At 42.8% G+C, this 25,149-nt stretch overlaps 1 protein-coding gene across 6 annotated transcripts in view; it reads right to left on the reverse strand.

The window, feature by feature from the left end:
• Positions 1–838: 838 nt before the first annotated feature.
• Positions 839–25,149, reverse strand: part of RAP1A (RAP1A, member of RAS oncogene family) — a 77,483-nt gene continuing 53,172 nt past the window's right edge. For all 6 annotated transcript variants that reach the window (XM_075910321.1, XM_075910322.1, XM_075910318.1 and 3 more), the window contains 6 exons: positions 21,313–21,381; positions 19,990–20,046; positions 16,361–16,501; positions 8,255–8,398; positions 5,343–5,458; positions 839–1,576 (listed from right to left, as the gene is read on the reverse strand). In XM_075910321.1, the coding sequence (XP_075766436.1) occupies positions 5,372–5,458; positions 8,255–8,398; positions 16,361–16,501; positions 19,990–20,046; positions 21,313–21,381 (498 nt within the window). In that variant the 3' untranslated portion in view covers positions 839–1,576; positions 5,343–5,371. The remainder of the gene's footprint in view (positions 1,577–5,342; positions 5,459–8,254; positions 8,399–16,360; positions 16,502–19,989; positions 20,047–21,312; positions 21,382–25,149) is intronic.

The following is a 25,149-nucleotide window of genomic DNA, read 5'->3' on the forward strand; positions in this document are numbered from 1 at the left end:
TGCCTTTGGACAAAAAGGGCTGCAGGATTGCTTGAATTTGCTCCACTGTCACAACAGCGGAGACTTAGACCTTGTTCTCTTCTCACCTACTTGGGGCCTACAATGGGAATAAGTCATCAACGTGGATCTGAACTGGGGAAACCAGGCCCAAGATCAGTAACAGAAAGCTGTTATTTTTTTGATAGTACACAAAGAATGAGTTTGACAAACGCATATAGGGCCTCTCCACACTGCACATGCTGAATATTGTGAAACTGGGAGCAAGTAAATAAAACACATTCAGCTCGCTGTACTCATCAGTCCAAGCTTGCCAACCTCTTCAATACTAATAGTTACTGCAAGTTCTCCCTAAAAAAAGTAACAGCTGGTGGTAGCTTCCATGCAATTATATTTACTCCAAATCATGTCCCCAGTCCACAGCTTCACTTGTGATGTTGCACGTAACTTCTTTCTTGGGCTGCTGCCGTGAAAATCAACAATAACCAAACAAAGATTCCCTCAGTGAAATACAAGATCATGTCACACTGAAGATCACAGACCTTGACTGAGTATTAAACTAATTTTTTACATACAAAAATAATTATACAGAGGGATACTTTCAGCAGAATACAATCTTTAAATATCCAAAGGCATATACACAGCATTTAAAAATTGCCTGCTGTACTTTACTGTGTTGTTTGATTTAAATACATCAATGAAGACAGTTCCTTGGTATACCCATCATGTGCTTGGGACTTATTGCAACAGAAGACTAACTACTGCAGTGGCAGGAAGAAATTCACAAAATATTTCTTTACGAAAACCAGAACATGAAAACTAACAAAACACACAAACAAAATTAAAATGTACTAAAATTTAATCATTCATAAAAGCTGTAATTTAATCTGTGACAGTAAAACACAAAAGCAATATTAGAGTTGGTTTAGTATATTATATATTTTTGCTTTGAAAGCCATAGAAATCAGTTATCCCAGGTTTTTTTTCCTATAAAAGACCCATTTTTCCAAAGCATTATGCACAAATATTTTTAATTAGAATATAATGGCAGAAAATAATATTCCGTAACTTTTAAATATAAAATAAAGTCAATGACTCAAAAAGTTATTTGTTGCAGTGAGTTCAAAGGGAAATTTCTGATAACACATGGGAAATTTTGTATAGTACATATCTATGTAGTTATAGATATAAAGTATAATGGTTCAACATTTTTAGTGCCTGATGGGGAAGAATTATGATAAAAAAGGTCAATATGAAATAATTTTAATTATAGTAGCAATATCTAACATTTGAAATGCACCCATGCTCTTTTGTATAATTATACACTAGAGTCAATTATATTTATTTTCACATCTGTTAACCGCTATTGCAAAGGAGAAATACTAATGTTTTAATTTCCAAGAGATATACACAGAGCAATTTCTTTTTTCCAGGGATCTTGTGCAAACCATTATAAGATCTAAATTCTTCACATAATATATAAAAACAGGAGAAGCCTCTTCAGATATGTTGTTGTCATTTTTTGAAATCTGGAATGCTGGCACTTTCCAATCAGGCAACAGTTCTTCATTCCTGCAATCTAGGATGTGATAAGGAAAAAAAAATTAGAAGCTTTCTTAAATCCTCACAGATATGAAACATCTTAAACAAAGGCCCAAAGATCATTCCTAATAATTGGCCATAGAAGGAAAAGCAGAGAACAAACTTAGCATTCTGCTAAAGCGGGTTATTTTACTTCACCGTTGTTTCCATTGTAATTACTCCATATGTATTTAAAAGTAGAGCGAGGGTGAGCAAGATATGGCCCACCGACCACTTTGCTACTCCACTGCCCCCAGGCCAATTGAGACCCTGGGGTGGAGGCATGTACCAAGGCATTCACTGTTTAAAGCGGCAGGTGGCTCCCTCTTCCCTCTAGGTATCATGAACCCCTGGCGAGAGAGGAGCGCCACCAGCTTCTTTGAACAGAGAATGACTTCACGCACTCCCCCGCCCCCGAGTCCCAATTGGCCTAAGGGAAGGGAAGTGCGCCGAGTCTCCTCCCCCTGCCAGGGGCGTGTGGTGCTTAGAGGGAACCACCCCTTCTGCCCAAAGTCACACCCCTTCAGCATAAGGCCCCATCTTTTGGGGGGGTGGAGCCGGCCTGCAAACACTTCCAAAGTTCATTAAAATGGCACCCCCTGCAAAAATGATTGCCTATCCCCAAAACAGAGGAAGAAAAACACATTGATACTTTAGAAACCACTTGTCAACTCTTTGGGACATTCCTGACTTGAACAGTTGGGTGCTACTGTCATAGCAACATGGCCTACATTTCATCTGAGACGGCAGCACAGCAACTCCTCTGCTTGATACCCGATCACTCATTTTGGAAGTCAGGAATGCAAAAAACAGGAGTCACTGTGGTTTAATTTCATTAACAAAATGACTATTTGACTAGAAACATCCCTTATGATTTTCTTCTAACGGATAATGAGTTAGCAACTTCATTAAAGCCTCTCTCGAAAGCTGGGATTGTAACAAATAGATTAAACAAATTAAGACGAGGCTAGCAATGGCAAGCACAGCAGACAATCTGATATTGTGAATATTCGAGTCAGACAAACATTTCTACTAATACAAAATTACCAGCGAGTCCTTTACCAACAAAGCTGCATATTCACATTTTTACCCGTAATTTACAGTCAGAGCAGCACGTAGCCTGAGTGTGTCCCCACTTTGCTACTCAAGGGGTGAGGAAAACAACGCAACGTATCACAGCATTCCATTTGGTCCAATTAAAGTGGTACCAGCTGCAAAGCTGTTGCAGTGAAGGGCCAGCAGCAAATGGCTTAACGTATAATAGGGACAGACCAGCAGATGGCACCTCTGCTCAACATCACGATGTAGTAGACGGAGTTAAGAATGGAGTTGGCTTGGCTGAGGACACACTGACTAAATTCAAATCCATTGCCTGAGGTGTAGGAATCATAGAATCATAGGACTGGAAGGGACCACGAGAGGTCATGGAGTCCAGCCCCCCGCCCTCAAGGCAGGGCCAAGCTCCGACTACAGCATCCCTGACAGATGTCTATCTAACCTGTTCTTAAATATCTCCAGAGAGGGAGATTCCACCACCTCCCTTGGCAATTTATTCCAATATTTGACCACCCTGACAGTTAGGAATTTTTTCCTGATGTCCAATCTAAACCTCCCCTGCTGCACTTTAAGCCCATTACTCCTTGTCCTGTCTTCAGAAACCAAGAGGAACAAATTTTCTCCTTCCTCCTTGTGACACCCTTTTAGATATTTGAAAACCGCTATCATGTCCCCCCTTCATCTTCTTTTTTCCAAACTAAACAAGCCCAGTTCATGAAGCCTGGCTTCATAGGTCATGTTCTCTAGATCTTTAATTATCCTTGTTGCTCTTCTCTGTACCCTTTCCAATTTCTCCACATCTTTCTTGAAATGTGGCGCCCAGAACTGGACACAATACTCCAGCTGAGGCCTAACTAGTGCAGAGTTGAGTGGCAGAATGACTTCACGAGTTTTGCTTACAACACACCTGTTGATACAACCTAGAATCATATTTGCTTTTTTTGCAACAGCGTCACACTGTTGACTCATATTCAACTTGTGGTCCACTATGACCCCTAGATCTCTTTCCGCCATGCTCCTTCCTAGACAGTCGCTTCCCATCTTGTATGTATGGAACTGATTGTTCCTTCCTAAGTGGAGCACTTTGCATTTCTCTTTATTAAACTTCATCCTGTTTACCTCTGACCATTTCTCTAACTTGCTAAGGTCATTTTGAATTATGTGCCTATCCTCCAAAGAAGTTGCAACCCCACCCAGTTTGGTATCATCTGCAAACTTAATAAGCGTACTCTCTATCCCAATATCTACATCATTGATGAAGATATTGAACAGTACGGGTCCCAAAACAGACCCTTGAGGAACTCCACTTGTTATCCCTTTCCAGCAGGATTTAGCACCGTTAACAACAACTCTCTGACTACGGTTATCCAGCCAATTATGCGCCCACCTTATCGTGGCCCTATCTAAGGAAACGGGAGATGTATCTGGAATGGATTTTTATAAACCGTATTTCTTTCCTGTCTTTAATTGTAAATATTCGGGTTTGGCATGCAAATCATGAGGAAAGGCTAGAGGTAAACTACATAAAGCCCCAGCCTACTAGAAACCACCACAGGCCTGCGTGTGGGGACGGCGAAGGGTGCAAAAGCACCCCTGCATGCTCCAGCCAGTCAAGGGAAGGCAGGAGTGGCGCACTGCCCCAGCCTCTCTCCTCCATGCTCTGCCCAGCCGGGGGAAGGCTGGGGCTGATTTCCCCGCTTACTTGGGGGATCATCGGGGATGCAGTCACACCCTTGTGGTCCACATTTACAAAAAAGCACTCGCCCCAGAAATTCCTGCATATGGGCCTGCACCAAGGTAGTCAGCTGACTGCTCCAACCCTGACCAATCTGAAAGCTTTTTAAAGACAGGACATGTTAACATTTTATGAACTAAGATACATGACAGTCATAGAGATTAGAGAGACCTAGGACACAACAGCTAGGCAGAGGACCAGTGATTCATGCAATCTTCAGAAACGAAGCAATTCATTTTAGAAATATTTGGGGGGTTAGTTTTTCCCCAAAGATACACCGTTGCTGCAGAATAAACAGAGTGTTTCTCCAGATATATTCTACTGGTACAACCTTAGCAGAACTGCGAAACATGCACCTATTGATAGATTGGGGGGGGGAGAAGGAAGAGACATTCATTGTTCGGGAAGTGTAAGACAACTTAAAGAAACTGAAAGACCAGTGTAGTAGCTGCTTATGTCCAATCAATGCTGCCTCTTATTCTTTTGAATCTAGCTTGAATCAACTGCATCATCTGAAGATGTCTCTCCTGTCTAATTAAGTAGTTTTTGGAATGGATGGGAGACTTATAAAGTAACATATGCATAGCCAGCACAATACCCATAAGGGTACCGGGCATGGAAGATGTGTAACAACTCTGTAGGAGCACAGGCATGATTCTGACCAAAACATGAAGCTTAAGAAAAGGATGGTCTCTTTTCAGGAGTAGTTTGTAACAGTGACTGGAGCACAGAGCATCTTGCCAAGATACACAGGAAGATTACGTCCAACCTCTTTTTTTTTGGGGGGGGGGGGGGGGGGGGGGGTAGGGAGGCAGCTTTTCATTTTTTTGCCATTGAAACTACTGCCCCTCCCACATTTGTGATTGTCCTTAGCTAAGACCATGAGTCACAGGAAGGCCACAAGATTTCAGTAGGAGGTAAAAGGGCAAAGAGAGAGCTCTGTGTCTCAGGCAGTCAGTTCCTTGCCTCTTACCTGGCTCAGAGCTGCTACATGATCTGGGTCTAAAGCAGCAGACATGACTTCTTTTTAGGCTTCTTCTTTTCCACTGGTGTTTTTCTATTTATCTGTCTGACCAGGTCATAAAAGATCTGAAAGAGAAAGGTGTATTTAGCAAACCATGAGCCACGGAAATATCATTTGGGGCTAACTTGTCTGGCTGGCAAATGGGTACTTTTCCTAAGTGGCTGCAAATGTAAGATATGGAATTACTTGTTTCATTAAAAGAAAACATTAAAGAGTAGTAATTTATAGCAGGTGGTAAGCAGCGAAAAGGACCTGAAGATCAACTTAGCGCAGGGGTATCCCAACTATCGCACAAGAGCTGAGTGGGAAGCAGAAAGAGGCCCAACAATGCTTGGTTGTGATAAAGAGGAGCTACTCTCCTTGGGCTGATTAATATGGCGTCAGGGCAACATTACACCAACAGCCCAACAGAAAGTCATTTTACCATATTGGAGCTTCAGGTCCTCAAGTTCCTGGCTCTTCTCTTAAAACCTTCCTTCGATATGCTCTGTGGCAGACGGGCGTTTTTCAAGTTCTACTTTTGCAGGACGTGTTGGGGCTCTCTGGTGGCTTATCTCATCCCCCTTGTCTTTCCCAAAATTGTGGGGAAGCCCAGACTTAGCTAATAAAATTATTATCATGGAAGAGCAACAGACATCTGTCCTGCACAGTCTCCTTACTCCCCCAGAAGAGCATTTCTTGGGAACGCCTTTGCTACTGTTTTCCCCATCTACAATGATACTTAGCAGCTTACTCATGGCAGAGCTAGCTTTGCAGGGACATGTGGCGCTGCCTCACAGCATCAAAAAGGATTCTTTACCCCCTCAGAAGCCCCTACCCGACACATTGTTTACTTTCTCCCTTCCTGACAAACGCCTGCTGATTCCAAACAGCTTTAAAGAGAAGAAAAAAAATAGCTGTATATATGAACAGTAACATCTGGAAATGTGACATTTTCCTGATACTATCTCCTGCAAAGCACTGAAACATAGCCCACTGGTTTGAAATTAAACGATAAAGCCAGCATCACGTGAGAGCTTTGCAAATAAAACGTTAGCAGCATTTAAGTTTCGCACTCTCCTTCCCCCTCGGATTCTCTCCCACCGTTTTATATTGTCAGCCCGAGGCAAAACCAGCAGCTTTTATTCCATAAGGTCAAACTAGATTGTCCCTAACAGCTGAACACGCTTTGGACATAAAAGAACAATTTGGGTGAGAGGTAAGGAAGGCCGTTTCTGTAAGGAAAGGAACTGGCCTTGCCCCTGCTGGGGATGAGTTGCTTACAGTATTTTGTCTTTACAAGCCAGGAGACAAGATTTTTTTGTCCTCATGGCTTAGCCAGGCTCACCAGAGCCCTGGCCTCTGTCCCTGCTGCAGGCCCCTGCCCAGCCCACCCCTCCTGCCCTGCAATATGACCGCTGGCCCTTGCCCCCTCCCTGCCCCAGGTTGGCGACCCCACCCTCCCTTGGCCCTAGAGCTCTGCAGACCCAGCGGGCAGAACAGCCGCAGTCTCTCCCAGCCCTGGAGTGTGGCTGCAGCCTGCCCAAGGCTGGGGCTGTACTACTAGAGTAGCTGCCTCTGGCTTCACAACAGCAGGCTGGGGGAGTGGCTCTGTGGAGCATGGGTGGGGTCAGGTGAAGCAGTTTAGGAAAGCAGTGCCTTTCCCTTCCTATGATACCATGTAAAAAAGCCTGAATTTTTCAAAGTGCTGAGCATGCTTACTCTGGGGGGAAAAAGCACCTCTCAATCTAAGTAGGCAGGCAAAAATGGAGGTGCACAACTATCACCAGTCACTTTGGAAAATCTACGGTCACTCTGTTAGGTGTTTTTAGTGGACATGCGAGATTCCTGCTACAGGTCTACATAGAAGACTGTGACACAGTTGTATAAGCCACCAGAAAGATAACGTCTGAAGAGCTACTAGAGTATGCAAAGAAACTCCTTAGACGCTTCCTGTGTATGTGAAGTGTTTAAGACTGCCTTTTCAGCTAATGGCCAAAAAATTTAATTCCCCTCCCCTCCATATTTTAATATATTTAAAGAGCATAAAACCCCATATTAGCCAGAAAAAATAAGATTAAGACCAACACTTCTGCCATTCAACCACTGCAGCCAAAACAAACATGCTGCATAATAGTTTGCCTCAGAAAAGGAGTCTTCCTTCTCTTTGCTTTTCCCAGCTTTTGTTTGTCACAACCAGATGATGAAATGCTCTTTTTTGGTATGGTCTCCAATTTAAAAAATGAGAGGGGCTTGTGGCGGGGTATCGCATCAGGCTGAAATGCCCTGGCAATAGGTGCCCTGGAAACCAGCACATCTGGCACAAAGACAAATTTCACATAACTGTTAAGCTGCCACTTGGGTGTCAAAGGCATCTTAGACACCACAACATGGTCCCTGTATACGTGCACATGTAAGGAAGCAAACTGGGGATTCAGATACTTGCCTGGACTATCTAAAGCCAGTGTCCAACCAGCCAACTATAGTGGCTACTGCTAAAGTGAACTAGCTACACTTCAACCAGCTAAATAGCCACACATACGTGGTTAGTGTGTTGGACACCATGAATCTAAAGATTCAGCCTCCTAATTTATTGCCCCGTTTAACAGAGCTCCATGCAGAGATTAATGTCCATGGTAATCATCTTTTCTATGGCGTGCTAGTGGAGTGAATACATGTTTGAGAGGGACTGGAAATATCATGGTTCACTCGTTAGGGATGCTTTTATCTGTCCTGTGACTGCACTGGACATAGTCACTCATGAGTTTAACAGATTCATTGCATGCAAGTGACTCTTTCCCCTTCCTGCACAGTTCACTGGCGTGTCCCTCTGGCCACAGAGCCCCTCAATCACTACTAAGCAATGACATAGCTAGTATTACCTCATTAACGTTGATTTTAGACTTCGCAGACGATTCTAGAAAGGCACAGTTACACCACTGTCTTGCTAAGTTCTGACCCTGTTCTTTGCCAACTACGCGTTCATCTTCCAGGTCACATTTATTGCCAACCAGAATCATTGGAACCTGTGTGGAGAGCACAATGAGAAGCATGTGAGCAAACACTGTTCCAACAAATGCATACATATCATCAGACTGGCCTATCAAAGCCATCAGTAGCAAGTGTTATTTCTCCCAAAATCACTGTCTCTGTTTGGCAGGGCTACTTTTCAGAAGCACGATATATGAATATAAACAAACAGGAGGGATGGTAGCCAACATTTATTTTTGTAAATGTGTAACCACTGGATTTTTCAAGCCCACTCCCCGCAAGCACCTTTAGGATTAACCGATGAGCCCAGGTTTATCAGTTAATCGTGTAAATGACTACATGCTAACATCCCTAACAAACAGCAGGATCAACTTAAAAACAACAAATGGTCTGGTATCATTTTATAGACTAACAAAACATATAGATGGTGTCCTGAGCTTTCGCGGGCACAGCCCACTTCTTCAGATGACTGGTGTATATCCAGTATATCCAGATATAATCCACAGAGCCACAGCTACACTGAACTATCAGACTAGATTACATTTCAGGTAAGCCTGCTCGACAGGGGCGAAGGGAAAATTGTGACATGCGGCCACTCGGACCAAGTTTCACTGACAATTCACCACAGGGTCTAAAAAAATGGAAATACTGCAGCTTAAGAAGGCTACATTCTACAAAGTCTATTGTGAGGTGGTCTGAGATGCTTCCAAGCGACAAGAGGTTGAAGTGCCTGCTGTCTTAACTTGTTTCAGACAACAGGACATACTGCGTATTTCCTGAGATATCTGCTGAATGCAGTCAGCCTGAGTGACCCCGGAAGTCTGTCGTCAAACCATAGAGAATAAATGGACAGTCTTGATTTTCAAGGAAAGGGACTAGTTGCACGCACCTAGGAAGAAGAAAACTAAAGGATTTCCATGGCCCTCCACATGCACTCTCCCTTTCCTCATTTGGACCCTGCTTCATTAACAGTTCTCTGCACACACAAAGTGGAAAGACTTGTGCAATAATAAACCTTCCGGGCAATGTTGGGATTCCTGTTTACTGATACTAGTGTAATTAAGCAAAAACGGCAACTAATTGTTTTGCAACACACTCAGAAGAGTTGATGAGGTGGACTAGGTGAGACGCCTTTTCTTCATGGAATCACTAATCTTGTTTTAACATGAAAAGACTTGTTAGTCTTCAGCTGCGGCCTAGGCCCACAGTAGTTCACCTCTGCTCAGGAGGTTCCGAGACTGGAAACAGCTGTACAGCTGGTACAAAATGAGGGCAAACCATCTGTTTAACAACTGGATATATACCACCTGCTCTCTGAGCTGCTGTCTGTCTGAGGAACCACCCGCCCCATCCCTCAGGCGGGAAGAGGTGCCTAAGGGAGCCCGCAGCCCCTGCTACATTTCCTGGGAGTGTTCCAGAAACTGGAGAGCCTCAGGAAAGTGACCTTGGCTATAACAAGAACTTGTTTATTTGCATTAGGCAGGAACAGAAAGGAATCGTCTCTTCACACATTCAAAGAGCTGAGTTTTCAAGAAACAGAAAAGCAAATGATGGGTGGAAACGAAGGGCTCTTTTGCACACCGGGAGATGACTGATTAAATTCTTTTCTACAGTAAGCAGTTCAGCGCAGCAACTGTGTTTATCTCATGTACAGTACAAACCAAGCATGTTGTCAACAGTCAATAAATCAAACACTGCCCTGCCTAAGAATATAGTCCCCAAAGCTTCCGTGGCAAACAAGATGCTACAATTCCACAGCTTGTGACAATCTGATCACTATTAAAAACACCCAGAATTAATTCAGCCAACAAATGGGGACTTTTTTCTAGCAGGCTTTGGCAATTGGACACCTTTGAGGTGGTACAGATGCATGAATTTTAAAAGACTTTTTCTTGTTTCTCTGCAGTCTTGTAGTCTGGCAGCTATCACTGCACACTACCAGGGAGGAAAGCCAACAGAGTTGGTATGATTTCATATTTAAGATGTTATAAGAATGCTAAAGGAAAGAACTCACAACTCTACAATGTCTATAGATATCTAATCCGTTTTAGGTCTGCTGTAAATTACCTCTTTAAACCAACTACTATTATAGAATCATAGAACTAGAAGGGACCTCGAGAGATCAAGTCCAGTCCCCTGCCCTCATGGCAGGACCAATATAGTCCTGTACTATACGGTACAGAAAAAGTCATGGGTTGCAGACTATGCTTTAAATCCTGCTGTTAAAATTTGCATTTTCTGAAAATCCCAGTTCCTGTAATACTGAAAAAGAATTAAAACAAGAACTCTCCAGCTCCTTGTGCACGTTTAAGCACGCAGGTAACTGTAAGATCTGCACTCCATTCCACTGCAGCATTTTACTTAAACAATGAATGCACCACGGTTTCCTCACAGCACTGTTAGAGACAAAATTACAGAGCTGCTGACAATGGGAGTGCTTGCCGTTCCACTGCACACAAAACTGAGCCGCAAAACCTACACTTTCCAGATGGAAAACAAGTTACTATACATTTCCTTTAGTAACTTAATTAAATACTGTGAAATTGACATTTACTAGTAATATTTAATACTTAATTTTGCACAGAACTGTTAAGCAGAGTCTTGGTCAACTACATTCAAGACTCATTTAATCTGCAAAACAATATGGTTTCAAAAGAGATCTCAAAACATTTTATTTTTGGGAACTAGAGTTTGCTTACTACAGCAAAACCTGAAATCATGAAACAGAAGCTGCAGTTTGTTTCAGATCAAATCTTTCTACCTATGCCAAACAAATATTCACAGATAAACATGCTTCCTTATAATCTCTCTCATTTCGTATGAGACCAAAAGAAATGATGCTTTATCCTAGACATGGACACAGTACAAATGTGAACATCTGAACACATTTAAAAATTAATTAAAGAAGGTTAAAGAGTGGTACAGCAGAAAAAATGCAATATGTAAATGAGGTATACATTTGTCTAGATATGGGGAGATACAAAACACATGGTTGTTTTAAATGGCAAGAGTTATCCATGCCGAAGAGATTTCAATCTTATCACAATAAACTGAATTTAATGAAGTTTGGTTTTGACTATTTTGAAATTGAAACACAAGGCAACAATTTCTGCTTTTCTTGCACATAAAACATTTAACAGTTAAAATGCTGCAATTGTAACAGACTCATTCTGCTAGCACTAAACACAAGGTGACCTGTATTTTCTCCCTCATGAATACTAGGCTTACAGGAAAAAAAATGTATTTGGAAATTTGAATCCAACAACTAACACCCAACTAGTTAAAACAAATAAGTAAGATTTAATTCTCAACAAGAATTACAGAAACTGTCTCCATAGTTTGATTAAGTTAACCAACCTATGGTACAAATATCAGTGCAAAGCAGTGTCACTGGTCCAACAGCTCAGCACACCAATCTGAATGCTAATAAACGAATCATGTTACCAGTGAGCATAAACCCCATGTAATGAAGATTAGTATTGCTTAAATAAAAAGTATACCTAGTTAAACCAGAGAGGGCATCACACTCATTAAAAAGCAAGGTAGCAAGGTTCAGGAACAATGAATATTTTAAAAGGAGTACAAACGTTAAGAAACCACCCTCAGTTTCAAAACATATTTAACACCACTATATGGTCATTCTTCAGAGCATTGTTAAAGAGCTTTTTACTGTAATGGCTATATGAATACAATGCCTATGGCTTACTTACTAGGTGGCCTAAACGTGTGCTCTATTTATTGATCCTCAGCACTACTCAACTGGATGAGTGTAAGAAGATAAGGTAACAACATGTGAATGAAAAGTTGCGTCTAGCATCTCAGCTCATCTATAAGGACCATATAAATGAGTGAAGCAATCCAACTTCAAAGAAAGCCAAAAATCACAAAGAGTCTGGTGGCACCCTAAAGACTAACAAATTGTATTATGGCATAAGCCTTCCTGAGTTGCAACTCACTTGTCAGATGCACGAAGTGAAAGGGGGGGGGGGACCCAAATAGGAGGGATACAGAGATGGGAGTGCCACATCAGAGCTAATTCAATCAGGGTGGACTGAAGAAGGTGGTGAGAATACCTAAAGTGGAAAACTTATTGTAATGAGTGAGCCATTCCCAGCCCCTTTTCAAACCCATTCTGATGGTGTCAAATTTGTATATGAATTCCAGCTCAGCAGTTTCATGCTGCGGTCTGTTTTGGAAGTTTTTTTGATTGAAGATGGCAACTTTCAAGTCTGTAACTGTGTGTCCAGGGAGGTTAAAATGTTCTCCCACTGGTTTTGGCATGTTACCATTCTTGATGTCTGATTTGTGTCCATTTATTCTCTTACGCAGACACAGTCCGGTTTGTCTGATGTACATGGCAGAGGGGCATTGCTGGCACATATCACATATGAGATGCGCAGGAGAACACACCTTTTCTGGTATAGCTGATGTGGTCAGGTCCTGTAACCGCGTCACTCGGGTAGATGTGTGGACAGAGTTGTCAAGAGGGTTTGTTGCAGAGATCAATTCCTAGGTTAGTGTTTCTGTCGTGCGGCATGCAGTTAGTGTGAGTATGTGTTTCAGGTTGGGGAGCTCTCTGTAAATGAGGATTGGCCTGCCTCCCCAGTTCTCAGAGACAAAGCCTTCTAGGCTAGGCTGTAGATCCCTAATGATGAACTGGGAGAGGTTTTAGCTAGGGACTGTAGGTAGTGGCTAGTAGTATCCTATAGCTTTCTTTATTGAGTCCATCCTGTAGTAGGTGACTTCTGAGTATCTGCCTGTCTCTGTCAATCTGTTTCTTCACTTATCCAGGTATGTACTGTAGTTTTAAGAATGTTTTTAGAGATCCTATAGCTGTCTGTCTCTGTCTGAGGGATTGGAGCAAATGTGGCCAAAGATAAGTTACTTTTAAGGTGTTGGTGGGGAGGTTAAACTCTCACATCTCTCAAGCTAAATCCTTGAAAACATTACTAACAACTGTATTAGTCAGAGTTTAATTTCCGTTTTCTGTCAACTAAGTATAAAATGAAGAAGGTCAGACAACTGTACTGTTCACCCCAACTCTGTCCTGTAAAACTTCTGCTACTTCAACTCCACCACGCGTTTTGGAAATATAGATTTAAGGTGAAACAAAATTCACCATGTAACATAGAAAGCCCCATGCAATAGAACTAAAGACTCCAAAGACAGTGAAAATGACATCTCAGGGCTGTATGCGGCGGGGGTGTGCACGAAGGGTGTGAAAGCACCCCGTCATGGTCCCCTAAGTAAGCGTGCTTCAGATGGCCAGGGGAAGGCAGGAGCGGCACGCTGGCCAAGACTCCCTCCCCCATGCTCTGGCCGGCCGGGGGAAGGCTGGGGCTGATTTCCCCATTTTCTTGAGGGACCATGAGGGGTGCATTCACTCTTTTGGTCCACATTTCCAAATAAAAAGCAGCCCCCCAGAGAAATTTCTGCGTACGGCCTGATTTACAGCTGTGGTGTCCAACAGGCTATTTGTGGCTATATATGTGGCTATTTGGCCGGTTCAGTGTGGCTAGTTTGCTACAGAACTGGTTGGACACCATGGCAGGGTTCAGAAGCATGGCATTTCTGCATATAATCTCCTCCCATGATCTACAGATTGATCAATACTTTGCCAGCTAGGGGATTCTCCTTATGTTCTATTTTTTTAAGAATACTTCTTCACTTTTTTCAAGCGTTCTAAAATTAACCAAGCAATAATTATTTTCTATCATTAGCTGAGAATTTTTTAAAAACTAACATTACTTATTCCACAGTAGTTAGACAGTCTCAGGAAATAGAGGGAGGGACAAAGAAAATTGTCCTGTGTTTACAAGTCTCAGGAGTTTTAAGAGCAATATTAAAAGAAACCCATTGACACACACACTGTAATTCAGGGATAATATGCATGTTCAGAGTTTGACTAAAATTCCCTCATCTGGGTGCCTAAAGTTAGGATCATAAACCCAACTATCTAAATACAAGTCGCACAACTTTCATTAGTGATGATGAGTAACCACATACCCCTACTGCAATCAACAGGAGCTGCAGGCTCTCAGCATCTCTGAAGTCACACCACATCCCTAGACAGGTGCCTAAATATGAACTTAGACCAAAATTTTAGCCACCATTAGTATCAAAGTTTTTACTCCCTCCTCCCAGGGCTACCATATACATTTTCAAACTTGCGATCTAAAACCACTGCTACTAAAAACAGTATCCCACTCAGGAAACAGCCCAAGACGTATTGCTCTCTTCAGCCTCAGCAACAAGCTTTAAAGATAAGCCAGCAGGACAAATATATAATTGAAAAACAGCTATTGATAAACTGCCACTCAGGTTTTCGTGGTTCGCTGTTCCAGGAATCCTCAACCGCTTATGGCCTTCATGCTCAAAACCAACATTGACAACACAGCAGTTTTGGTTGTGTTCATTTTAGATAAGGAGCAATGGATAATGAACAGAAGCAACCTAACCTCGCTGAGGCCTATGGAGGATTTATGGAAGTCTTCTCCTTCACAACAGATAGAAATACAGGATTCTCCACAGAGCTGACACTAGAATACACATTTTTGCAACTCTGCATTACCAACTTGCCCGTAAAGCAGTGATTTAAAGCAGTTAGCCAATTTCCAGCTGTTTGGTTGCCAATGTGAAAATGAATTCTTGGTGGATGGGTATACACATCATAAACACAACAAACTCCTTCTGGCAGTCCCAACAGACCGTAGGCCAAAAGGACCTGGAAGCAGAATTACCACCCTTAAATGCATGCAGATCGCATGCCTTGGACATTCATTTCGACAAGCTAAAGATCGCAACTTTAAAATCACACACAGAGTCAGTATGGCCAGCTTGTCACCAACTCCCACATAACATTGTTGCTTAGAAGGTTACCGTAGGTGCATGACAATCTACCATCTTCACTCACCCTAAATCACTTAGTTGCTATGAACGCCGAGTATTTTCGAGCACCAATGAGGACTGGGTGAATTAGCTTGCAGAGAGAAAACTGATTTTGATCCAGCTGATCAAGGCAGGAAATTGAACAGATTTTCAAAACGAAGTCTGAATTCAAAAAGGGCATTAGGAATGTTTATTAAAAAACTAGTAACTAGCTCAAATGAGTCTGTAAGCAAATTGGGAAAAGCGCTTTATCTGCATTCTATCCTGTTGTAGCTAAAAAAAACCCATCCAAGTGAAACAAGTGAGACCTCAGCCTTGCTCATGTCCCAGGCAAACTCAGGGGGACAGGGAGGGGACAGAATGGTATTCACTAAAGTAACAGGTCATACAAAATAAATCTCTCCTTCGTGCAGTATGGTAGACAGCTACATAACTAACCAGACTGCTCAATGCTGCCCCTATTACTTGTACAACTGGTAACAAGAGGACTTCCCTACTCAAAGCCTTATTTCAGTGTTGAAGGCCTTATCTGTAGGCCATACACAATATCTGTAGAGTTAAAAGAAAGATTGGCAACATGCAAGCTTCTGCCTCACCCTATGGTAAAGCTAGAGGAAAAGAAACTAAAATTCAGTAACTAACATCTGTTTAATTTTTTAAAAACAGCATTATTCCAATATAGCCAATCTAGAAAACAGAACATTCACATACTGGGAAAAGAAAACCAAAGTTGAAAATTAACTAAGGACAGATTTTCAAAACCCTTCAGCAATCAGTGCTTCCTATTTTATTCTCACCAGCGACGCCTGGATGTTGAGCACGTCTAAAAATCTGGCCAATTCATTTATGCCCCCAATGGGAGAAGAGATCTTTTGCGAAATCTAACCCTAATTTTGGATGCTGAGCTCTTGAAAAGCTGCTCAATACAGTCAACGTTAAAAATAAAAATATTTTTTCTAAAATATCTAATACAATCTTATTATATAGCTAAAAAAAAAATTCCAGGGCATTAGTATTCTTCCATTCATCAACTTGCTCAAAAAACAGAGGCCTGCTTGTTTACTTGTGGAAGGATTTTAATGGCTCACAAAACAAAGTCCTTTACTTACGTCTTCAGTGTCCTTAACCCGTAAAATCTGTTCCCTCAAGTCCTGTAAGTCATTAAACGTGGACTGTGCTGTAATAGAATATACTAGTGCAAACCCTTGACCATTCTTCATGTAGAGATCCCTCATTGCTGTAAATTGCTCCTGTAATCAAATATTTTAAAAGATAATTAATAAGCTATTTAATACATATAACAAACATTTCAAAAGGAATCCTTTTATTCCAATAGAAATAAGAATGTAGTAGCTAATGTGACATTTACATTTTTACTCCTTACAGAAATCCAGTGAAGCACATGAATTTAATAAAAACATTAACTCAATTCCTTCCCTCCTCCTTCATCCCCCCTCAGGCAGAAGAAAAAATCCTATTAGAGGAGCAGACAAAAATAGCAGGAAAAAAAGGCAGGAGATGCAATAGAATTAAATCTGGAAAATATTTTTCAGTGATAAATATGGACTAATGTAGATCTAAAACATACTGCTAATATTTGATTAACATATTTGCAGTGGTCTTTCAAATGCTATATTCTCTCTGTCCAGTGGCAGGCAGCGATTAGATTTCACTGCTGGAGAAGTGAGTCTGCAAATATGATCCCTGCTCTCATATTGTACAGAGACTGGCTGGGTGCCACACACTGGTGTTTTTTTGTGAACACGAGTGTGTGGGAGAAAGCGTGAGCTCACATCTAAGCACCTGTAATTGTACAGCAGTCATTTGCTGCATGTGAATGGACTGAAGATTCAATGTGATGAAACATACAGCTGTGGAAAAACAGGACTGGGGGAAGTCCAGATCAGATGCATGAGATAGCAAGTCAGGGAAAGAACCTTCACTAGAAATTCTTCCCATACTGTGATTTCCATCTGCCTGGGCTACTTTCAACATCATGGTATCCAAGTGCTTCCCAAAATAAACAACAATTGTGTTTTAAAACTTTTCTAAGCAGCAGATCTTCCTCCGAACAATTCAAGTCTGTTTGTTTGGTGACCCCTCCCACAGGGTGATAAAGGGGCTTGGCCAGTGAGCTTTTACAAAGCTCTTACCAACTGGGCAGCACAGAGAAGTAGCATGAGAGGCAGCTGACCTAGGCAGGAAGGGATCCCTCCAGGAGGCACAAGGCCCTTCCTTATCTGCTCCAACTGCCAGCCCAGCCACATGAGGGGTGGGGGAACTGAAAGGACATCCCCAGCTGCTGCAAAGGAGACTGGAGCCCGGGAGAGGCTGCTGGTTCACCCTGCCCTCCCTAACGTGGGAAGCAGCTAAAGGAGAAGAATATCCTTTCCACCACAGTCTGGAGAAGAGACATGGCATGGGAGGGCCTGCTCTAAGAAAGGAGGCGGCAGGTGCAAGAGCAGTGGCTTGGCAGAGCATTTGTTTGGACACAAGCCAGAGTTTGGGTCATTTAAGCATGCCCATCGTTAGCTTACGGAATGGTGAGGTTTCATGATGAGGGTCACCCACCACCCACTGTGTCCTACTGCTTGGTACCGTCCCTCGGGCCTCTGACTTCAAGCTCTGCATACGGGGAGATTTCGTCAAATCCAGTAATGTGCCTGAACCACTATTGCATACTGCTTAAACTTTAGCAACCAAGCTAACTAGACAGCATGACCAAGCCAGGGAGGGGGAAGAAGGGCGAGTTTGGGTGCCACAGAGAGGGCAGCTTGACCCTGCGTCCTTCCTGAGGCCCAAATCTCTAGTGAAATCGCTGAGCTATACATTAAGAAAAACAGGAAGTTTGTCTAAATGCCCTAAGACATATATCTATCAGGTTCCCGAGCATGAAATCTCTGAAAAAGAAAAAAACGCTTCTGGTGAAAGCAATGATCAGAAGAAAAGCTCTTGCCTAAGCTTTAAAAAGTGCTTGCCTAACAAGTTTGTGTGTGACATTTTATTGTAATACTAATAGATAAACAGGGGAGGAAAGTTTGAGTTGGGGGGACAATTTTGGTTACACTTGGAGGGACGCCTCAAGGATTCCTTGAGGACTCTTCAATTCTGGATGCATCTTTGTCCCCACCAGCAGACGGAAGACTGGCCATCGGAAGCCTGCTCGGTGTCACTCGAGAGCCACACTCAACTTTGCTAATTATCAAGGGTTAAGAGTGTTTTACCAAATGGTTGCGGATGTGTGTAAGTGCTTGAGACAAAGTTTAGCTTTAAGTGAAAGCACTCTTGTATTGTCCTGTTTGTACCATCCATCTATCGATCAGACAACCGTGTCTCCCCTGAATTATTTCCTGACCCCACCTCGCAGAAAGTAAAAGTTACCAAGAGGTTTGGGTTGAAAGAACCCCGGGTAGCATCTGTACAGTGCTGAGCTCTGGGCACCACCACAAGAAAATACATTTGAAATTCTCATCCTCAAATTCCAGCATCGTGTTATAAAGACACCAATTTATTACACTGAGGAGCTGATAGGATGTTCAGAATTTGGAGCAGCGCTAACCCACAGCTGGGTAACCTCTACAAATCACTAACAAGAGGCAGGGGAGGGGAGGGAATATCTTTAACTGGACCAATTGGAAACAACCTTCTGCTCTGGGAAAGGCACTAAGAGTGCCAAAACTATGTAACAGATCAAACAGAGAGCCCACCTGGTAAAGGACCATTCAAGGTAAGGTGGCCCGTTACCACCCCTGTATTCATAGGGCCAAAAAAAGGGGTGGAGGGTTTAGTGGGTTACAGATTGTACTAAGCCATAAATCCAGTGTCTTTATTAAGACCAGAGGTGAAAGCTCCCTACTGTGCTGCACTCTAGGAGTCAACATGGGCACTCAGCTACTGGAGGAGGGGCAGCTGGGATCCTGGGGATCTCCTATAGGCTGCCACACAAAACAGCAGGCAGGTGAAAGGGGCTGGCTTGGGCTGTACCCCACACAGATCTGGACTGCCTGTTCCCCTGCCCTACGCAGCACCTTTTATGGAGGGAATGGGGGGCTGAAGCCTCCCCCTCATTCCTACTACCGCTGCCAGCACCCAACATCCTTGCATTCCTCTCCTTCTTGGCTGGTCCAGGCAGGGGCCAGAGTGAGTGAGTGACCCATGCTGTGAGCTTTCCTCTTGCTCCCGAACAGCAAGGGAACAGAAAGCAACAAGCAGCACTGGAGGGAGGGGGCCTTAGCACCCTCCTGCCCTCCCTAAAGGGCACTCTTCCCCACCCCCGCAATCCTGCCTCACCCCCTAAATCCCTGCCCTGACTCTCTCCCCACCACTTTGGGGAGGGGGATACAACAGTACCTGCAGAAATATAAGCTACTTTCACGCTTGATTAGCAAAGCTACGAATTTCAGCTGCCAGGCTTGTCTTGTGAAATTGTTGTGCGGGTTTCCTTTGAGGCTAAGGGCTGAGGGGTTAGACAGAGCGATAGGGTGTTTGTGTCTTATTTTCCTACATGAGTTCATTCGAGAGCATAGTGAGTGTAGGCAGTCTTCCTGGGTTTGGCCGTGTTCCGGTGGCAGGTTCACCACATTGGCTTTTGGGTTATTTAACAGAGCAGTGTAATACAGCAGCAGTCAATCTAAAAATTTCTTTTTGACAAGCTGGGGCTATTTCATTGACAAATCCTACTTTTAAAATCCAATCTCCTTTTTAACATTAACAATTCTGTATTTTAGATTTTTCTTACTGTCCCTGCTGTATCGAGGATTTCAAGCATACACTGTTGGCAGTCTACTTCCACTTGCTGGAAAAAAAGAAAGAAACAATAAACTGTAAGGAAAAACATTTTCATATGCTCATAAGTGTGCTAGTGAGAGACACACACAGAATTAGAAACTGAAGAGCCCTTTAGCTTAGGCTCTCCTTCATTCCTCCTCAAACCCTCCAAAAACCCTCTAACTACAGCTATATTTTTCAAGCATTCCACATACTAAAAATCATTTCAGATTAAAGAGAGTAATTCCAGAAAAACCAACTTGACTACAAAGGTTTTAACATTTTTTTTCACTTAATTGTCACACACACAAAATCACCACTTCCTTTCCCTTTTTTGGGTTTGGGGGCCTTTAATTATGACAACCATGATTCTTATCTCTAAAACAATGGGGTTCTTTACATCAATATGAGTGGAGAATGCAGCTTTAGGGATAGAATTACATCAAGCCACGGTGCCAAGGATTCAAACAAGGGCTTCTGCTTTGTAACTGAAAGCATGTTTCCAAAAAAGCAGTGAACAACTTCATATGCCTGAAAACCAAGCAACACTCATTGGAGCTCAACAGTAATGGGCTTGTTTTATTTTTCAACCACAATTACTATACTGCAGTACTTAAATTGGTGATATTTGTGTTCTCTCTTTTACTTACAGTAGTAAACGTTGCAAGTGGTCTGGCATGAAATTCTTATTCGCTTATCTTTAAATGGCAATCAATGTTATGTCAGCTAACCATTAACTTCAGACTTTATACCACTGAGGGTATGTCTACATTATGATAAAAAAAAAAAATCAGATGGTGCTACCTCTTAGAGCCCAGAATGCAGGGCTAAAAACTGCAGTCTAGACATTCAGATTTGGACTGTAAACCCAGGTACCCCTTTCTTCTCAAGGTCTCAAGAGATGGACTCTTCCAGTCCAAGCCTGAATATCAGTGCAGTGTTTTTTTATAGGCCTGAAATCTAAGCTTTTCAAGCCAGAGAGTAAGCTGATTTGGGACAGTCGTAGCCATACCATAGGTCTTTTATTGCATACACCCTCAGGTACTGATCCTGCACAGTGCGCCGTACTGGCACAGGGAACTAGCTGCACAGATCAACTCGCAGGACTGGAGCCTAACGAGCCAGTATGACTGCACTAATACAGATTCAAACTCACACCTCTTACTCAGACAAAATCCTTGCAACAGAGAAATTTTGCCTGAATTAAAAGGGGGGGGGGGGGGGGAGGAGGGAGAGCAGGATCAGATCAGATCCCAAAAACGTGGATAAAACACAGCATAATTTTATACTCTACCTTTCTATATGAGTCTTCTATTGTGGGGTCATATTTTTCAACAAAAATTCCCTGAACAAACTGTACGGTCTGAAAAACAAAAGGGGGAAACCAGTTAAAGAATAAAACTCAAACAAAACAGTGTAAACTCTGCATCACATCAGTACTGCCAACTCAACCATTCAAAGTCATGAGGCAGGACCAAAACACATTTTTTTTTTTTAAGTACTAAAAAGTGGAGTAGGTTGGGTTTTTTTGTTTTGTTTTTTTAAATTTGTGAGGTTTCAGGGTGCACGGTCATATTTTCAAGAATTTCTCTAAAAATATGATGGGTAGAAGTTAGGAATGTTAAATGGTTAACCGATAAGCATGTTGGTGGACATTAGGCTTATGAGTATGCTCAGGGCTCGACAATTAGTGTAATCTACTCGCCTGTGGCAAGTAGATTATAAGCCAGCACAGCCACACAGTGCAGTAAGTGCATGTGCAGCATGCCCAAGCGCGCGGCTGGCGAGCAGGGCTCGCCGCCGTTTGGCAAGCCCTGGGTATGCTTACTAGTTAACCAACCGTTGCCAGTTAACTCCGACAGTGACCAGCCATCCCAGGCCAGAACAGCTCAGCTATGGTGGGGCTCCACAGCCATAGCAGGATCTCATGGCTACAGTGGGGCCTAGATTAAAACGGTTAACCAGGTAAGCACTATCATTTAACCAGATAACTGTTTTAACACCCCTAGTAGAAACTCTTTTTTTTTTTTTTTTAAAGTGACAGACTCACAAAATCTCACAAAGCAACTGGAAAACCACCAATACTGTGCGATTCCCAATAAAATCCAGAAAGATAGCAACACAGTCAAGTAGATCCATGAAAGCCCCTATATTTCACTTAGAGCTCTCAGTCTTATTAAAACATAGTAGCTGAGACTATAAGCTTCTCAGGACAGTAGGCGGGGGTGGGAGGATGGGGTAGGGAGGTTGGTTCTGCGTGCAGCACCTAACACCACGGGACCTAGCCTATGATTTGGACATCATGGTGCTAAGATAATACCAATCAATGACACATTAATACTGACCAACTGATACGGCAAAGACTTCAGGATGACATTTAAAAAACTATAAATCATTCACCTTCCAGTCATTCTAATTATATATATATATATAAGAATACAAACTGAATAGAACCTTGCACCAAGCATTCAACAATCCCAGCTGACATTCAAAGAGAAGGAAGAAGATACCCCTTGTTTCAGAGCTGAAGTTCTTTCCTCCCTTATTCAGAGGAAAACTAGGATGGGAAGCTTTCAACGTGGCTGGTGGCTGGATAGCCAATATTTACCCTAAATCTGTAGAGGAATCTATACCTTTTGTCTGTTCTCTAAGGGCTTTTGGATGGACACTTACACTGGTCTGCCAACCCAGCTATGGTTTTCTCTACTTTTGCCTTATGAGATAGATGGCTTTCACCTATTCCATGCCTTGCAAATGTCTTCCATAGCATGGATCATATCTGAATGGAAAGCCATGTGCTTCCCATATTCCCTCTCACATTTGTGATGGCAGAGAATCCCTATAACAATCACAGCATTTGCTTACATAAAAGAGCGCTTTTTTAGCTTCTTTAATGTCATTTAATAGTGGGCAATAAGGAAAACATAGCTCCAAATGCAACTAGACAGACTGCTGCAGATCACAGCTTGGGAGGAGATAAGATACTGCTATATAATCTACTACAGAAACTTGGATCTGTGAACCAGGAACTACTAAATTCTAATGCTAACCTGTCCCTGACTTGCTACGTAAATATAGGTAGTAGCAACCTCTGTGCCTCATTTTCTATTAAACAGGGATTCAATAGGCCCGGGGAGCTTGAGATAATATTCCTAAACAAAATTGGAAATATAAAGCCAGGGATAAATGCCACAAATCTAGCAGTTTATAGACTGAAAGTAAATACAGTAAACTTCCAATAATCTGGCACCTTTAGGACCCAGGGGTTGCTGGATTATCAAATATGCTGGACTATCGGAAGGGGGCGCTATGAGGGCTCTGGGTGGGGGAGATGGAGGGCGGCGCTGCGGGACCAACCCGGCAGTACCCCAGCTGCTCTGCCCCGGGCTTCCTCAAGTTTGCCACTGCTGAAACTGACCAGCGGCTTTACTGTAAATCAACCTGGCTTTTACAGTAGCCATACTTTATTTGCGTAGAAAGTGTGTGTGTGTGTGTGTGTGTGTGTGTGTGTGTGTGTACACACGCATGAGGACTCACACATGCTATTGATCTTTAAGAATGGTTTCAGGTTTTGAAAGGGGAGCATCATTGTATTCCAGAGAGCACAGAACACACTCTGGTTTCTTTTAAACTCAGAAGAAAATTATTTTCTCACTTTCATGTTAGAGAAGATTTGCTACAGATGGGAGGCACATGCCCTCTCTCCCCTGTTCAAAAATCGTTCTGCTTCACAAACTAAACCCATTCTGTTTTCTAGAACAGGGGCTTTCCAGCTGTGCTCTGTGCACCCGTGAGAGTCTGCAACTCTGTTTAATGTTTTGAAAGGGGTATATACCTCCATTCAAAGTTTTCAGAGGTCCACAAATGAAAAAAGGTTGGAAGCCAGCGGTCTAGAAACACTGTCTTTTCTTTTCTGCCATTTCCCTACCACACTGTATGACGCAGTCTCAAAAGGCAGATGATCCCAGAAATACCACTATAAACAAGATCATAAGTAATTCGATGAGAGGAGGTGTTACACAAGGCACCAGGACAATCACAATAACAAGAACTCCTTATAATCACCACAATCTAATCGGGAGATTTCTTAATGGTGGTACCAAAAAGGGTACAGAGACTTGGGTTTTGGTTAAGAGGCTAATAACGGAAAATGTGATTCAGTCATGACTCAAAGAACCAACCATAGCTCATTTGTATACTGTTAATAGTTTCCCCTCATCTGCAGGTTAGTTTTCAACACTCAGGTGCTACAACATTGCAGACCACTTTGAACATCTTCTCTAACTAATATAACATCCCAACACAACTCATATAGTAATCAAACATATAATGCATCTGTTAATTGAATCTGCAAGGCCTGATTTTCAGAAGATACAGTAATTCCTCATTTACCACTATAGATAGGTTTCAGAAAATGATCGTGTTAAGTGAAAACGTGTAATGCGGGGTCAATTTTCCCACTGAAAATAATGGAAAAGGTGGGGTTTGCGTTTCAAGTGGTGGTGTCTGTTGAGACTGGGACATAAGGCTGGGGGAGAAAGGGGACTGGGTTACAGCAGGGAGGGGAGGTGTTTGGCTCAGGGGCAGGGAAGGGGAGAAGAAGGGAGGGGGACTGGGTTGGGAGTATGCCCCTGTAACAGGTCTGCTGGGACCCACACTGCGCCCAGCAAAGGGGGAAGGGGGTCTCTGGGGAACGGCGCAGCGAGCGGCAAACACTCCACCGCTTTGCAGGGAGGCAAGGGAAGCCCCACACAGTCACAGGCAATGGGCTGGCTGGGGAAATCATGTTATTCTGGGGATGGTCATGTAATTCAAAAAATGGGCCCTAAAAAAAAATCATGCTATCGCGAAAATGTATTAAGCGGGCACATGTTAAGTGAGGAGTTACTATTCAACCACTGCTTCAAACACCATAGAACATGGCTGGACAAGATTCGACCCATCTCTCGCTTTGATCCAGCCTGCGGACAGTATCTGGTCGCTTTCTATTTATATCCTGCTGCCTGAGCCACTGAATTTCCAGGCACTGGCTCAGGCAGCAGGATCCTTTTCAAATGGCTCACCGCTGCCGGTGGCACCACCCCGGCAGGGGCTGGAATCATGAGCCCTTTCAATAACTGCAGCAGCCCCG

Source organism: Pelodiscus sinensis, chromosome 27, assembly GCF_049634645.1.
Source record: "Pelodiscus sinensis isolate JC-2024 chromosome 27, ASM4963464v1, whole genome shotgun sequence".
NCBI lineage: Eukaryota > Metazoa > Chordata > Testudines > Trionychidae > Pelodiscus > Pelodiscus sinensis.